Here is a 14,701-nt window from a genome sequence, read left to right on the forward strand (position 1 = left end):
AGCTTTCGCTGGATGACGTGCCGGGTTTCACCCGGTTCAACCCGGGCCAGTGTAAAATAACTCAATCAATCGGTAATTTCTCTTGTATTTTCCCATCTCGAGACACTTCATTACCCAGCGTTACCTGGGAGTTTTGACGTCATTTAGATGAACAAATGGCGGCGGGTAGTAGCTCAAACGTGAACGAAAATATTCCAGTTTTTGAGTATAAAGACATAAACACCAAACCATTCCACGTTGGCTCATTCAGAACCGTATGGCTTGAGAAATTGAAACCAATTGACTATTCCTACGAGGATAAATACGAAGAGAATGAAGATGCCGACTTTGCAAAGGAAATGGGAATCGCACCAGAAACGTTGGATGAACTGAAAGCTATCTGCAGGTTTGTACAGTAAGGGGTAGTTATAAATGTATTTGCTACTCTAGCTAGGTAGCTGAAAATCCATTGTGTCTGTCTAGTTGACAAGCAGTAACTTCTCAATGTGCTAGTTATCGTTTGTCAATAATAATGTGTTTGTTGTTGAACTTCAGCGTCTGTAGTAGTGGACCAGGGATATAACTTCCCTTTGTTTTTGTTTTATGACGCATTTTAGAATATTGGTCAACTAGTGGTATCAGAGATGTTCTGTGAACTTCACATTGTTGATTTTTTTTCTCCAGCGTTGACACTCTTCGGGGTCAAGCTGAAGATGAGCCTCTTGACACCAACGTTGTGCCACCTGACCCCACTCTTCAAACACTAATGTAAAACATTACAACGTTTTTACTATACAAATGATATCCTAGGCCATTTCCACATGACAAATGCGCCAATTCCATGTTCTGCAGACAGTTACTCATGAACTGCATTAAAAAAGTGTTGCCTTGTTGATGTTCAGACAGAGGAAGAAGAAGCAGGACTACAAAGGCACCCTGAGGATCGATAAGATAAGCAGAGTTGACCACTACCAAGACGAACTGGTTAGTTATACCCTGTGAAAGTAACCACCCCTTCCGTTTTAAGTCATTTAAGATATATAAACGTATATTTGTTTGAGGATGAATTTACTTCTACCAGGTGTTTGCGTTGCAGACCATTGCACACATTTTTTTGGCCCATTGAATATCATTAAAAAAAAGCCTACAAAAGTTCAAAAACTTCAAGGCTACTTCTTGGAAAACAATGCATCCCTTGAATAGAGTATAACCTGTTGATGTAACCTGTAGCGTGACTGACACCCAGAAGTCTACACACCCAGACCCCTGGGTCATATTCTTCAGTTTGGTGCCAGATGAACACGACCAACAAGAGCTAAGAGGGGGGCTGTTTTTAGAAATTTGATTGACTTGTGTGTTTGATTTTTCTAGGAGAGCCTAGCGGTGGGGAAAAGGCCTGAGGACCCTGCTGACTTGGTGCCAGAAGGGGAGATAATTTTGAGCATCAACGTTCTCTACCCAGCCATATTTGAGAGAGTACGTGCAGTTTCACTTCTTCGATTCCAAGTCTTTGTGAGAATCACCAAAAGTTAAAGCCTAATTCCAACAATCTCCATCATTAAACACAACAATAATGTGCTTTTGTAAGACATGTACATTCTTTGCCTATTAATCTCATTTATACCATGGAATTGTTGAATACCCATTTCTGATTGGCTTAAAGGGCATTCTAGAGCGTGCATTATTTTCCTATAATGTACATTCTCTTCCAGTTTAGGTATGTGAGGCCCCACATGACCCTTCAGATGCTGGGCTCCCATAGTCTAGTGGACCTGAGGGACGCTATCTGCTGTATCAGCGACCTGCAGGTCTTTGGAGAGTTCAGCAACACGCCCGACATGGCACCGGACTTCATCAGCAAGGTGACACGCACACAAAGAGATCAAGCTCAAACCATACTATTGTAATGGTAGTTGGGTGCTTATATTTCCCTGTTTCACACATGTACCAGTGTGTATTATACACGTGTGAAATGGAAATGTATTTTTTGCGTATCCCAACTCCCCCTGAGACGCCCTCAGAGATTGGGGTCACGGCCAGGGGTCAGCCATTATCAGCGGCGACCCTGGAGCAATTAGGGTCGAAGTCTTTGCTCAAGGGCACATAGGCAGGTTTTTCACGTTGTTGGCTCGGGGGGTTCGAACTAGCAGCTGACGCTAGGCTTCCGTCGGGATGTGAATCCATAGTCGGTAGACAGTTCATCTTAAGAGGTCGTCCCTTACATCACAGAGCAGTGCACAACAAACTAATGAATCCAAATGTTAGATGCTACCACCCCACTTCCAAAACCCAACATTCAGTAGATGTGTAAGGGATGTGAAACGGCTAGCTAGTTAGCGGTGGTGCGCGCTAATAGCGTTTCAATCGGTGACGTCACTTGCTCTGAGACCTTGAAGTAGTGGTTCACTTTGCTCTGCAAGGGCCACGGCTTTTGTGGAGCGATGGGTAACGATGCTTCGTGGGTGACTGTTGTTGATGTGTGCAGAGGGTCCCTGGTTCGAGCCCGGGCAGGGGCGAGGGGACGGACTAAAGTTATACTGTTACAGATGCCAGTAGATTTCTTGTGCACGGCTCGGTGACGTAAAGGACGACTACTCAAGAAGAACCGTCTAGTCATCATGGATATACAGTACATTCCAACGTGGAACACGTGCTGCTACACAGGTAGTCATTGATTGTGAGTCTTGGAACACATTGACTATGGAATACAATTAGTAACAAATGAGATAATAAGGATGTCTAAGTTGGGAGCTACTCAGCCACACACTCACATAGAGTATAAGCCTACATAATAGGACTTGATCATCATGTCGGTGTTGGGTGAACCTTTTCACTGTCTGTTTCAGGATCACTTCAAATCCGCCTTCTTCTACTTTGAAGGGGTCTTCTACAATGACATGCGTCACCCTGAGTGTCAGGACATGAGCGAGTAAGTGGCTCTCTCTCTTCTTTCTCGCTTTCTGACATCCAACTGTCATCTGGCTACATCGACTGGACTGACCGAACACTTCAGACTAGGCTTACTTGAACTCCCCTTAGCTGATCCTGTGAGAGAACATCTGTGGAAATGGGCCTGTAGAAGCCAGGGAGTAACCCGAAAAAGACAAAAGCCAGGCCTGTATATTGCAGAGACGATACTGTAGAGAGTGAGAGGTAGGGGCAGATCCACAAAGAATTAAGACAAGTAGAGAGTGAGAGGTAGGGGCAGATCCACAAAGAATTAAGACAATACTGTAGAGAGTGAGAGGTAGGGGCAGATCCACAGAGAATTAAGACAATACTGTAGAGAGTAAGAGGTAGGGGCAGATCCACACACAATTAAGACAATACTTTTTTCAGCCATAGAACTCTATATTGGATCGGAGATGGAGGTTTTAGGTGCAGAATATTGCATTCGGTTTGCCTAACTATGACCCAGACTAAACTATATGCCTGGGTTAACCTTGGGGATGTGTCAGCGGAATCAACAGATGTTAGATTGTAATGTGCCACAATCCAGTAATTTAAAATGTCAAACCAGGCCACAAGACCCATTGGAAATAGGAAAATATGTTCTTCATGCACTTAGCCATTTGCTCAGTATCTGCTATATCTAATGGATATTCATATGCATTTTATTGATGAACTGGAAACAACCCTTTGAGTTTACATCCCTGTTAGTGAGCATTTCTCCCATTTGCCAAGATAATCCATCCACCCACCTAACAGGTGTGTCATATCAAGAAGCTGATTAAACAGCATGATCGTTACACAGGTGCACATTGTGCTGGGAACAATAAAAGGCCACTCTAAAATGTGCAGTTTTGTCACTCAACACAATGCCACAGATATCTCAAATTTTGAGGGAGCGTGCAATTGGCATGCTGACTGTAATAATGTCCACCAGAGCTGTTTAGGGCCTAATTCATTTATTTCAATATGAACTGTAACTCAGCAAAATCTTAAATTGTTGCGCTTTTAGATTTTTGTTCTGTGTAAATTTAAGATGAATTTCCAAAGCGTATTTTCTGGGTGTTGGAGTTCATTTCTCTTCCTCTACTTTCTACTGTACTTTTCAAATTGGACAATAAAGTTGCATTGTACTATATTTCCAGGACCACCATTGAATGGGCAAAGACCAGAGACTTCCCCACATTCCACAAGGCCAAGATGGAGGACACCAGGTTCTACGACCTGAAGGTGAAGGTGGGATACCCCTACCTCTTCTGTCACCAGGGAGACTGCGAGCACGTTGTCATCATCACCGATATCAGGTCAGAGGTCATTTTGTCATCCATATTGATACCTGGATTTTGAGCTTTGACTTGGTATGTCATTTCCCCCTACACTGAGCTCCAAAAGTATTGGGACAGTGACACGTTTGCTGTTTTGGCTCTTTACTCCAGCACTTTGGATTATAAATGATACAACTATGAGGTTAAAGTGCAGACTGTCAGCTTTAATTTGAGGGTACTTTTATCCTTATCGGGTGAACCATTCAGAAATTACTGCACTTTTTGTACGTAGTCTCCCCATTTTAGGGGACCAAACGTATTGTGACAAATTCACGTAAAATGTATATTTGGTCCCATGTTCATAGCACGCAATGACTATATCAAACTTGTGACTCGACACATTTTTGGGATGCATTTGCTGTTTGTTTTTTGTTGTGTTTCAGATTTATTTTGTGCCCAATAGAAATTCATGGTAAATAATGTGTCATTTACAATAAAAGTGACTCAAATGACACTACATTATTTACCATGAATTTCTATCGGGCAAAAACGGATATGTGCTTTGTGTCGTCCTTTTGGTGGACCTGTTAATGACATCCTCTCTGGATGTTCTCACTTTATTTAGTGTGTCATTAGGTAACTTGACAGTACACCTGTTTCTTTGAAGTAAAAAATGTGTTTGAAGTTTGAACTCTTAGTGACATCCTCTCAGGTGATGTGTAGTGAACTTGTTGAACTTAAAGGAATGTGTTTAAAGTAAAAATATGTTTTTAAAAAAATAACTTTTCTGGGAGGCTTGAGTTTGAACTTTTGACAGTTCAAACAGTTAAGTTTTGTAGTGAACTTGTGGAAGTGTTGTGAGCGTGTGACCCCCCCTTGTAGAAGGAACATAAAAGCAATTTCAAATCACACTTGAAATGCTTGTGTTTCTAGTTCTGACAGTGCAGCAATATCTAACATGTAATCTAACAATTCCACAACGACTACCTAATACACACACATCTAAGTAAAGGCATGGGATAAGAATATATACATATAAATATATGGATGCGCAATGGGAGCGACCATAGGCAAGATGTAATAGATATAAATATAGATATAAAATACAGTTTATACATATGAAGTTAGTAATGCAAGATCTGTAAACATTATTAAAGTGACTAGTGATCCGTTTATTAAAGTGGCCAATGATTTCAAGTCTGTGTAGGCAGCAGCCACTCTGGTTTAGTGATGGCTGTTTAGCAGTCTGATGGCCTTGAGATAGACGCTGTCTCTCGGTCCCAGCTTTGATGCACCTGTACTGACCTCGCCTTCTGGATGATAGCGGGGTGAACAGGCAGTGGCTCGGTGGTTGTTGTCCTTGATGATCTTTTTGGCCTTCCTGTGACATCGGGTGGTGTAGGTGTCCTGGAGGGCAGGTAGTTTGGCCCTGGTGATGCGCTGTGCAGACCACACCACCCTCGAGAGCCTTGCGGTTGAGGGCGGTGCAGTTGCCGTACCAGGCTGTGATACAGCCCGACAGGATGCTCTCAATTGTGAATCTGTAAAAGTTTGTCAGGGTTTTAGGTGACTTGTTGTTGCGCTGTCTTCACCACACTGTTTGTGTGGGTGGACCATTTAATTTTGTCTGTGATGTGTATGCCCAGGAACTTAAGTTTCCACCTTCTACACTGCTGTCCCTTCAATGTGGATAGGGGGGGTGCTCCCTCTGCTGTTTCCTGAAGTCCATGATCATCTCCTTTGTTTTGTTGACGTTGAGTGAGAGGTTGTTTTCCTGACACCACACTCCGAGTGCCCTCACCACCTCCCTGTAGGCTGTCTTGTGGTTGTTGGTAATCAAGCCTATTACTGTTGTGTCGTCTGCAAACTTGATGATTGAGTTGGAGGCGTGCGTGGTCACGCAGTCATAGGTGAACGGAGTACAGAAGGGGGGTGAGCACGCACTCTTGTGTTGAGGATCAGCGAAGTGGACAGTTGTTTCTGACATTCACCACCTGGGGGGCGGCCCGTCAGGAAGTCCAGGACCCGGTTGCTCAGGGCGCGGTTGAGACCCAGTGCCTCAAGCTTAACGATAAGCTTGGAGAGTACTATGACATTGAATGCTGAGCTATAGTCAATGAACAGCATTCTTACATAGGTATTCCTCTTGTCCAGATGGGATAGGGCAGTGTGCAGCGTGACGGCGATTGCATCGTCTGTGGACCTATTGGGGCGGTAAGCAAATTGAAGTGGGTCTAGGGTGACCGGTAAGGTGGCGGTGATATGATCCTTGCCTAGTCTCTCAAAGCACTTTGATGACAGAAATGAGTGCTACAGTGCGGTAGTAATTTAGTTCAGTGCCTTCTTGGGTACAGGAACATTGGTGGCTATCTTGAAGCATATGGGGACAGCAGACTGGGATAGAGAGAGATTGAATAGCCAGCTGGTCTGAGTATGCGGTCTGGGCCGGCGGCCTTGCAAGGGTTAAAACGTTTAAATGTTTAAATGTCACGTTTAAATGTCTTACTCACGTCGTCCATGGAGAAGGAGAGCCCACAGTCCTTGGTAGCGGGCAGCATCGTTGGCACTGTATTATCCTCAATATTATCCTAGTTTGTATTATCCTAGTTTGAATTATCCTAGTTTGAATTATCCTAGTTTGTCTGGAAGCAAGATGTCAGTGTCTGTGACGTGGCTGGTTTTCCTTTTTGTGATTGTCTGTAGACCCTGCCACGTATGTCTCGTGTCTGAGCCGTTGAATTGCGACTCCACTTTGTCTCTATACTGATATTTCACTTGTTTGATTGCCTTGCGGAGGGAATAACTACACTGTTTGTATTCGGCCATATTCCCAGTCACCTTTCCATGGTTAAATGTGGTGGTTTGCACTGTCTGTTTTGCGTGAATGCTGCCATCTGTCCACGGTTTCTGGATAGGGTAGGTTTTAATAGTCCCAGTAGGTACAACATCTCCTATACGCTTCCTTATAAGCTCACTCAGACTCGGCATATACTTCAATATTATTCTCTGAGGCTACCCGGAACATGTCCCAGTCTGCGTGATCAAAACAATCTTGAAGCGTGGATTCTGATTGGTCAGACCAGCGTTGAATAGTCCTTAGCACGGGTACATCCTGTTAGAGTTTGTGCCTGTAGGAAGGGAGGAGCAAAATGGAGTCCATCACATTTGCCGGAATGAGGGTTGGGGAGGGCGTTGTATGCATCGCGGAAGTTAGAGTAGCAGTGACCCAGTGTTTTTCCAGCGTGATCAATATGCTGATAGAATTTAGGTAGCCTTGTTCTCAAATGAGCTTTTTTTTAAAATCCCCAGCTACAAAAAAATGCAGCCTCCGGATATATGGTTTCCAGTCTAGTGAAGTTCCTTGAGGGCCGTCGTGGTATCGGCTTGAGGGGGGATATACACGGCTGTGACAATAACCGAGTAGAACTCGGTCAGCATCTGTGAGTCATTATAGGTCGGGTGAGCAGAAGGACTTGAGTTCCTGTATGTTGTTACAATTACACCATGAGTTGTTAATCATGAAACACAAGCCCTTCTTCCCGGAGAGATGTTTATTCCTGTCGGCGCGACGCACAAAGAATCGACTCTGACAGCATATCCCGAGAGAGCCATGTTTCTGTGAAACAGTATGTTAGAATCCCTGATATCTCTCTGGAAAGCAACCCTTGCCCTAATATCATCTACCTTGTTGTCTAGAGACTGGACATTAGCAAGTAATATACTCAGAAGCGGTGGGTGGTGTGCGCGCCTCCCAAGTCTAACCTGAAGACCGCTCCATCTACCTCTTCTCCGGCGGCGTTGTTTTGGGTCAGCCTTTGGAATCAGTTCAAATGCCCTGGGTGGTTCAGACAAAGGATCCGCCTCGGGAAAGTCGTATTCCTGGTCCATAGTGCTGGAAAGTTGATGTCGCTCTGATATCCAATAATTCTTCCTGGCTGTATGTATGATTTTCTGGGCTAACAATGTAAGGAATGATGCATAAAAAAAACAAAATACTGCAAAGTTTCCTAAGGCCTAGAAGCGAGGCAGCCCTCTCTGACAGCCATTTTGGTCAACCCGGGTAGGTTTGCCTGTGTATAAGTAAGTCTTAGGCTTGTCCTATGAACACTACGAGTGAGAAGAAACCTCGAGAAAGAGGAACAGAACTCTAAAGAAGAAAAACATGGAGTTGTCACTTACTGACACACACGTGATGACCGTAACATCGAAAGTAGGATGATGCCGGCTTCAACAGAAAAAGGGCTTAGTGTAAATCGGCACAACACAAAATAGTTTTCTACATTTGTGCAGAACCCAAATACTATCCATAAAGGTGCTGGGAGATCAAGTGGTTATGTCTAATGGACAGCTATGGGGTTTGATTACCCAGCCTGTAGAGCGAAGCTCTATACCTTAGCTGAAGAAGAAGAATATACAGACCAAACCTTGAGTGGAATACAGGCTTGAGGACTAGGATGTGTTTCACAAGGTGGTGTGTTATGAGCTGAGAGTTAGCTAAAAAGGTTATTTATACCTTGTACAAGGGGTAGGAGGGTAAGGGTTATTTATACCTTGTAGGAGGGTAAGAGTTATTTATATATTGTACAAGGGGTAGGAGGGCAAGTGGGGGTGTTCGGTTACAGTCAGTGTTATTTACCTTTTAATGAAATCTTCCTCTAGATCTGTCTCTCCCCGCTCTGTTTCTGTCTCTACACAAGAGCCAATGGGTTCTTGGGATGTGTGTCAAATCAAAATCCAATTATATTTGTCACATGCGCTGACTACAAAAGGTGTAGTTCTTACTGTGACATGCTTACTTATACAAGCCCTTAACCAACAACGCAGTTAAGAAAAATTGGATTTTAGAAAATATTTCCTAAATCAAAAAAAAACAAAACAAATGTAACCATAACGAGGCTATATACAGGGGGTACTGGTGCAGGGGGGGGGGGTGTCAGGTTACAAGCAGGGGTATTTACAAGCAGCGACGTGTCTGCAAGCTCGGAACTCTAGGCGTCTAACAGATAACGCCTTAATGAGTTCAATATTATGAACTTAGGGTGACCCTAGGTTCACAACATGCCTAATGACCTGGGCAGCCACAATGTTTCTGCTTATGAAGCAATAAATGATTGACAGGCTTAAAACCACCTAAAAAATATAATTGTACTCTTTAACGATGTGTTCTTTACTAATGACTTAAACAGAATTTTACTCCCTTAATAACCTTTTACTGCAGTGGGCTAAATCAGGGTCACAGGGTGATTTCTTGGGAGTCTTAAACAAATCTACTTTGAAACAGAAGTATACACATGACACACATTGTTATGGGCTTAAAAAAAAGACAGTTTACATTTATTCAATTGAGTTTGCATCTCAATATACCACTGAAATGTAACAAAATGCCTGGTTTTTATTGAGCTGTACACCTATGCTCAGTTGGTCAATATTCCCCTCCAGTGATTCCCCAACATCTTGTCAACATATGCTTTTCCACATTGTTACATTACAGCCTTATTCCAAAATTGGATTAAATAAACAATTTTCCTCATCAATCTACACACAATACCCCATAATGACATTAGTGAAAACAGGCATTTTAAAATATTAGCAAATGCATTAAAATGAAACACCTTATTTACTTATAGCAAAAGGGTCTAAATGCTTGAGACTCAATTGAGCTCAGGTGCATCCTGTTTCCATTGATCATGATCATTGATGTTTCTACAACTTGATTGGAGTCCACCTGTGGTAAATTCAATTGATTGGACATGATTTGGAAAGGCCTGGCCTTATACCTGTCTGTATAAGGTCCCACAGTTGACAGTGCATGCCAGAACAAAAACAATGCCATGAGGTCGACAGAATTGTCCGTAGAGCTCCGAGAATTGTGTTGAGGCACAGATATGGGGAAGGGTACCAAAAAATGTCTGCAGCATTGAAGGTCCCCAAGAACACAGTGGCCTCCATTCTTAAATGGAATACGTTTGGAACCACCAAGACTCTTCCTAGAGCTGGCCGCCCGGCCAAAATGAGCAATCGGGGGAGAAGGGCCTTGGTCAGGGAGGTGACCAAGAACCTGATGGTTACTCTGACAGAGCTCCAGAGTTCCTCTGTGGAGATGGGAGAACCTTCCAGAAGGACAACCATCTCTGCAGCACTCTATCAATCAGGTCTTTATTGTAGAGTGGCAAGACGGAAGCCACTCCTCAGTAAAAGGCACATGACAGCCCGCTTTGAGTTTGCCAAAAGGCACCTGACCATAAGAAACAAGATTCTCTGGTCTGATGAAACCAAGATGGAATTCAGGCCAAAGAGTTCAGTGTCACATCTGGAGAAGCATGGTGGTGGCAGCATCATGCTGTGGGGATATGTTTCAGCGGAAAGGACTGGGAGACTAGTCAGGATCGAGGGAAAGATGAATGGCGCAAAGTACAGAGATCCTTGATGAAAACCTGCTCCAGAGCGCTCAGGACCTCAGACTGGGGCGAAGGTTCACCTTCCAACAGGACAACGTCCCTAAGCACACAGCCAAGACAACGCAGGAGTGGCTTCGGGACATGTCCTTGAGTGGCCCAGCCAGAGCCTGGACTTGAACCCGATCGACCATCTCTGGAGAGACCTGAAAATAGCTGTGCAGCGACGCTCCCCATCCAACCTGACAGGGCTTGAGAGGCTCTGCAGAGAAGAATGGGAGAAACTCCCTAAATACAGGTGTGCCAAGCTTGTAGCGTCATATCCAAGAATAATTGAGGCCGTAATCGCTGCCGAAGGTGCTTCAACAAAGTACTGTGTAAAGGGTCTGAATACTTATACAAAAACATTTTTTACATTTACATATTTTGCAAACATTTCTAAAAACCATTTTGGGGTATTGTGTGTAGATTGAGTGGGGGAAAAACCATTTGATCAATTTTAGAATAAGGCTGTAACGTAACAAAATATGAAAAGTCAAGGGGTCTGAATACTTTCCGAATGTACAAAAAGTGTAAATTTCTAAACGGGTCACCCGATATGAATGAAAATAAGCTCAAATTTAAGTTGACAGTCTACACTTTAACCTCAGTCATTTAAATCATTTAAAATCAAAGTGCCGACTACAGAGCCAAAATATGTTGCTGTATCTATGCGAAATCAATGTGTCAGAAATCGGTTCACCTTACTCATATCGGTACTGTGAAGAAGGCCAGATTTCTGGTAAGACAGCAGGTCAGGGGAAAGTGCTGCCCTTTCTAGATGAATAGGATAAAGTCATATCTTTGATCAATTCACTCACATGATAAAGAGCCTTGAGGCTTTCCAATTGATCTATATTGTAGGTCAGTCAGCCTTTTCAGCTTTCTGAGACTGATTTGATTTAAGTTTTAGCCTTCTTCTGACTGGTTTTCTTTGCTGGAGGCACTAACTGTGCATGAAGGCTGGTTTTGTGGCGTGATGTTTCCAAGAAGGCCTCAGCCTCAGTGCTGCCAGTAAAACTGTTACAAAACTGTGCTGGCTCAGATATTTTCCCATCACTTTGTCCTTTTCAACACAGTTTTTATTTATTTAACCTTTATTTTGACAAGGAATCAAGGTCTCTTTTCCAGATGAGCCGTTTTAATACAGTACAGAATACACATTCATTCAAAAAGAATTGTGATAGTGTTTTGCTTTTCATGTATTGTTGGGTTGTTTTTAAAATACACTGTTCACTAAAAGATCCCCTAGGAGCCATCACATGCCCTAGACCAGTGTTTTCCAAACTCTGTCCTCTGGACCCCAACGGGTGCACGTTTTGGTTTTTGCCCTAGAACTACACAACTGATTCATCAACCTTTTGATCATTTGAATCAGCTGTGTAGTATTAGGGCAAAAAACAAAATGTGCACCCCTTGGGATCCAGAGGACCGCGTTTTGGGGGAAAAAGTGCCCCAGGCCTACAGCACAGGGGTCAAGCTCATTCCAAGGAGGACCGAGTGTTCGCTCCTCCCTTGTACTTGATTGATTAAGGTTAGCAATTAGTAAAGAACTCTCCTCACCTGGTTGTCCAGGTCTTCATTAATAGGAAAAACAAAAACCAGCAGACACTAGGCCCTCCATGGAATGAGTTTGACACCCCTGCACTGAGGCACCAATTCATCATATTTGTGCATTGGAGATCATTCCACGCTAAAGGTGAAAGGTTCCAGCCACTGTGGTAGATGTGTAACAAGGCTTGGTTTGGTTTCATTAGTGTGGACATGGTATGTTTTATTTTATCCCTGCTCAATGTTTCCAGACTGGCTCATAAGGATGACTGCCTGGATAGGAAGTTGTACCCTCTCCTTACCCACAAGCACAGGGTCATGACCAGGAAGTGCGCCGTGTGTCACGTCTACATCGGCAGGTGTGTAGAAAAAATATCATCATTCTGTTTTTACATGACCTGGCCAAAAAAACATATCCCTAACAATTGACTGTACATTAGTTTAAATTCATTACAAGTTGTCAGTGTACTAATTTGACTTGTTTTTTTCAGATGGTTAACCACAAATGATCCATTTGCCCCAAATGACCCGTGTCTCTTCTGTGAGCGATGCTTCCGCATGCTTCACTATGACGAGAAAGGAAACAAACTAGGACAGTTCCTGGCCTACCCTTATGTGGACCCTGGGGCCTTCAACTGAGACCGTCCTGTTTCTCCCTCCTACTGCTGTGCAGTATTAGTAATGGCACATAGGTCACATTTCTGTTGGCATTAAAGCAGTTTATTTACTGTTCTATTTGTCTTGGGATTCATGATCACATGGAAATGTTTTTGTTGTAGTCATAGAATTGTAAAGCTCATAGACTGTTCGTTTCGGATAGATTAACCTTCAGCGGTGAGCTGGTGATGTCACCAGCTCATGCTACTCATGAGAAGTTCACTTGAATGATTATAGCTCGTACGAAGAATTGGTTTCACTAATTAAAGTGGAAATCAGTGGGACAACACCCTTCTGTCTTCTACCTCTGGATAGGGATATCTCGCCCTGCAAAAGCTCGAGTGGTGACTTGGAAGGGCACTCTAGCAACATCTTGATTCAAAACACTTCGATGGAATAATCTTAACTGATCTGTTAAGCTACTGATGGCCATTTTAGACCGGAAAGCTCAGGTCTGAGTAAAGATATTAGGCTAATAGTTTTCCGTGTGACCTGTGAAAGATTGACTGTTGACTTGACACAGTACCATTGATAGAAGCAATTTATTTGAATGCGTACAGATGAGGTCAATTATATTGGCGCCACTTGTACTTTGCAGTAGAGCAGAATGTTCTGCTTTCTCTTACCTTGTAGGCACCTGCAACTTACTACAGGTGACAAATAACTTAATGAGACTCATTGCCTCCAAATTAATGAATTTTGAATAAGCTAGTCTAGGCCATTTGACTTAAGTGAAAAATATTAATTTTGATTTGGTCCTGTGAAGTGTAAACAAGTTATTCATTTAAATGTATTTTGAAGAAAGTGAATCATGCAAGGGTGCCAATATTTAACCACATCTAAAAATGAGTACTCATGTTTCAATAAACAAAATAACTGAATATCAATTTATGTAGTTATTGAACCAATGCTTTATTACAAAGGAGGCTAAACAGGCTTTCAGACAGGCACAAAAATACTCTTATTTACATCAATGTCAGCACATTGGAGGACTTACAACAGACTGACATTTAAACTTGGGTGTGCGAGTGGAAGAAAAAAAAGTAGTATTTCCTTTCTGTGCAAGAACAAAATGTGCACCTACCCGGAGTAATATTGGTCAGTATTAAGTACATTTTACTAAACTAGTAATACAAAGTCTCCTACCAGTAACTACTGTATAATTCAGAGTTGAACTGCAAGATCTTGCGATGTCAAACGTTAAGTGATTTTAAAACAGACTATAAAGCTTCCTTGACCCACTACATTTTTGCCAGGACATTCTCAAACATGATACTGTCAATTTTTCACCACATAGCAGAATAGTTCAAACAAAGTAAGGTCAGGGATGGGTTAGATATGCAAGTAGTATTGGGGTGGCAGGGTAGCCTAGTGGTTAGAGCGTTGGACTAGTAACCGGAAGGTTGCAAGTTCAAACCCCCGAGCTGTATCTGTCGTTCTGCCCCTGAACCTACTGTTCCTAGGCTGTCATTGAAAATACGAATTTGTTCTTAACTGATTTGCCTAGTTAAATTAAACATTTTCCTTGTGGAACCACTTTTTACTACCATCAGTTTAAAAAACAGCCACAGTGGATGCATTCATCATAAAAAATGACATCTAAAATAGGACTTTGGAAGACACTGCTCTGTAGGGTTTAAGACGTGGGTGTTCAGACCAGAGAAGAGCCTGGATTTGTACGACATGTCGTCAAAGCAACAGGACCTCTTATTGGTGGTGTTTGGACTAGTGTGTGCAGGTGGGATCAGCACAGATCAGTCAGGACTCAGGAGAAGGTCAGCAGCACCAACATCCCCTTCAGTTTAGTCAGTCAGATGTTTCTTCATCAGTTGGTTTCCTCTTGGGCCTTCACTACACTGCCGGCAA

At 42.9% G+C, this 14,701-nt stretch overlaps 2 protein-coding genes across 5 annotated transcripts in view; one reads left to right on the top strand and one right to left on the bottom strand.

The window, feature by feature from the left end:
• On the top strand, positions 1 to 13,722 carry LOC139396419 (small nuclear RNA activating complex, polypeptide 3). Its single transcript, XM_071143461.1, has 9 exons — positions 1 to 385; positions 664 to 747; positions 882 to 963; positions 1,351 to 1,455; positions 1,692 to 1,841; positions 2,826 to 2,908; positions 4,074 to 4,232; positions 12,430 to 12,537; positions 12,670 to 13,722. Exons 1-9 carry the CDS (start codon positions 156 to 158, stop codon positions 12,815 to 12,817), a joined length of 1,149 nt encoding a protein of 382 aa, XP_070999562.1. The 5' UTR covers positions 1 to 155; the 3' UTR covers positions 12,818 to 13,722.
• The window catches only part of LOC139396418 (PC4 and SFRS1-interacting protein-like), a 20,214-nt gene continuing 19,235 nt past the window's right edge, over positions 13,723 to 14,701 (bottom strand). For 2 of the 4 annotated variants that reach the window (XM_071143458.1, XM_071143456.1), the window contains one exon: positions 13,723 to 14,686. In XM_071143458.1, coding sequence (XP_070999559.1) covers positions 14,638 to 14,686 — 49 coding nt within the window. In that variant the 3' untranslated portion in view covers positions 13,723 to 14,637. Of the gene's footprint in view, positions 14,692 to 14,701 lie in introns of all 4 variants that reach the window. The other 2 variants (XM_071143460.1, XM_071143457.1) reach the window with 1 other exon arrangement.

This window comes from Oncorhynchus clarkii, unplaced genomic scaffold (genome assembly GCF_045791955.1).
Source record: "Oncorhynchus clarkii lewisi isolate Uvic-CL-2024 unplaced genomic scaffold, UVic_Ocla_1.0 unplaced_contig_10976_pilon_pilon, whole genome shotgun sequence".
Lineage (NCBI taxonomy): Eukaryota > Metazoa > Chordata > Actinopteri > Salmoniformes > Salmonidae > Oncorhynchus > Oncorhynchus clarkii.

What these genes read in the sequence shown, in the direction of transcription:
- LOC139396419 (XM_071143461.1), top strand. Translation starts at nt 156, where the DNA reads ATGGCGGCGGGTAGTAGCTCAAACGTGAACGAAAATATTCCAGTTTTT. An exon ending in CACCGGACTTCATCAGCAAG is followed by an intron (nt 1,842 to 2,825) that starts GTGACACGCACA and finishes TGTCTGTTTCAG; the next exon opens with GATCACTTCAAATCCGCCTT. An exon ending in GTCATCATCACCGATATCAG is followed by an intron (nt 4,233 to 12,429) that starts GTCAGAGGTCAT and finishes CAATGTTTCCAG; the next exon opens with ACTGGCTCATAAGGATGACT.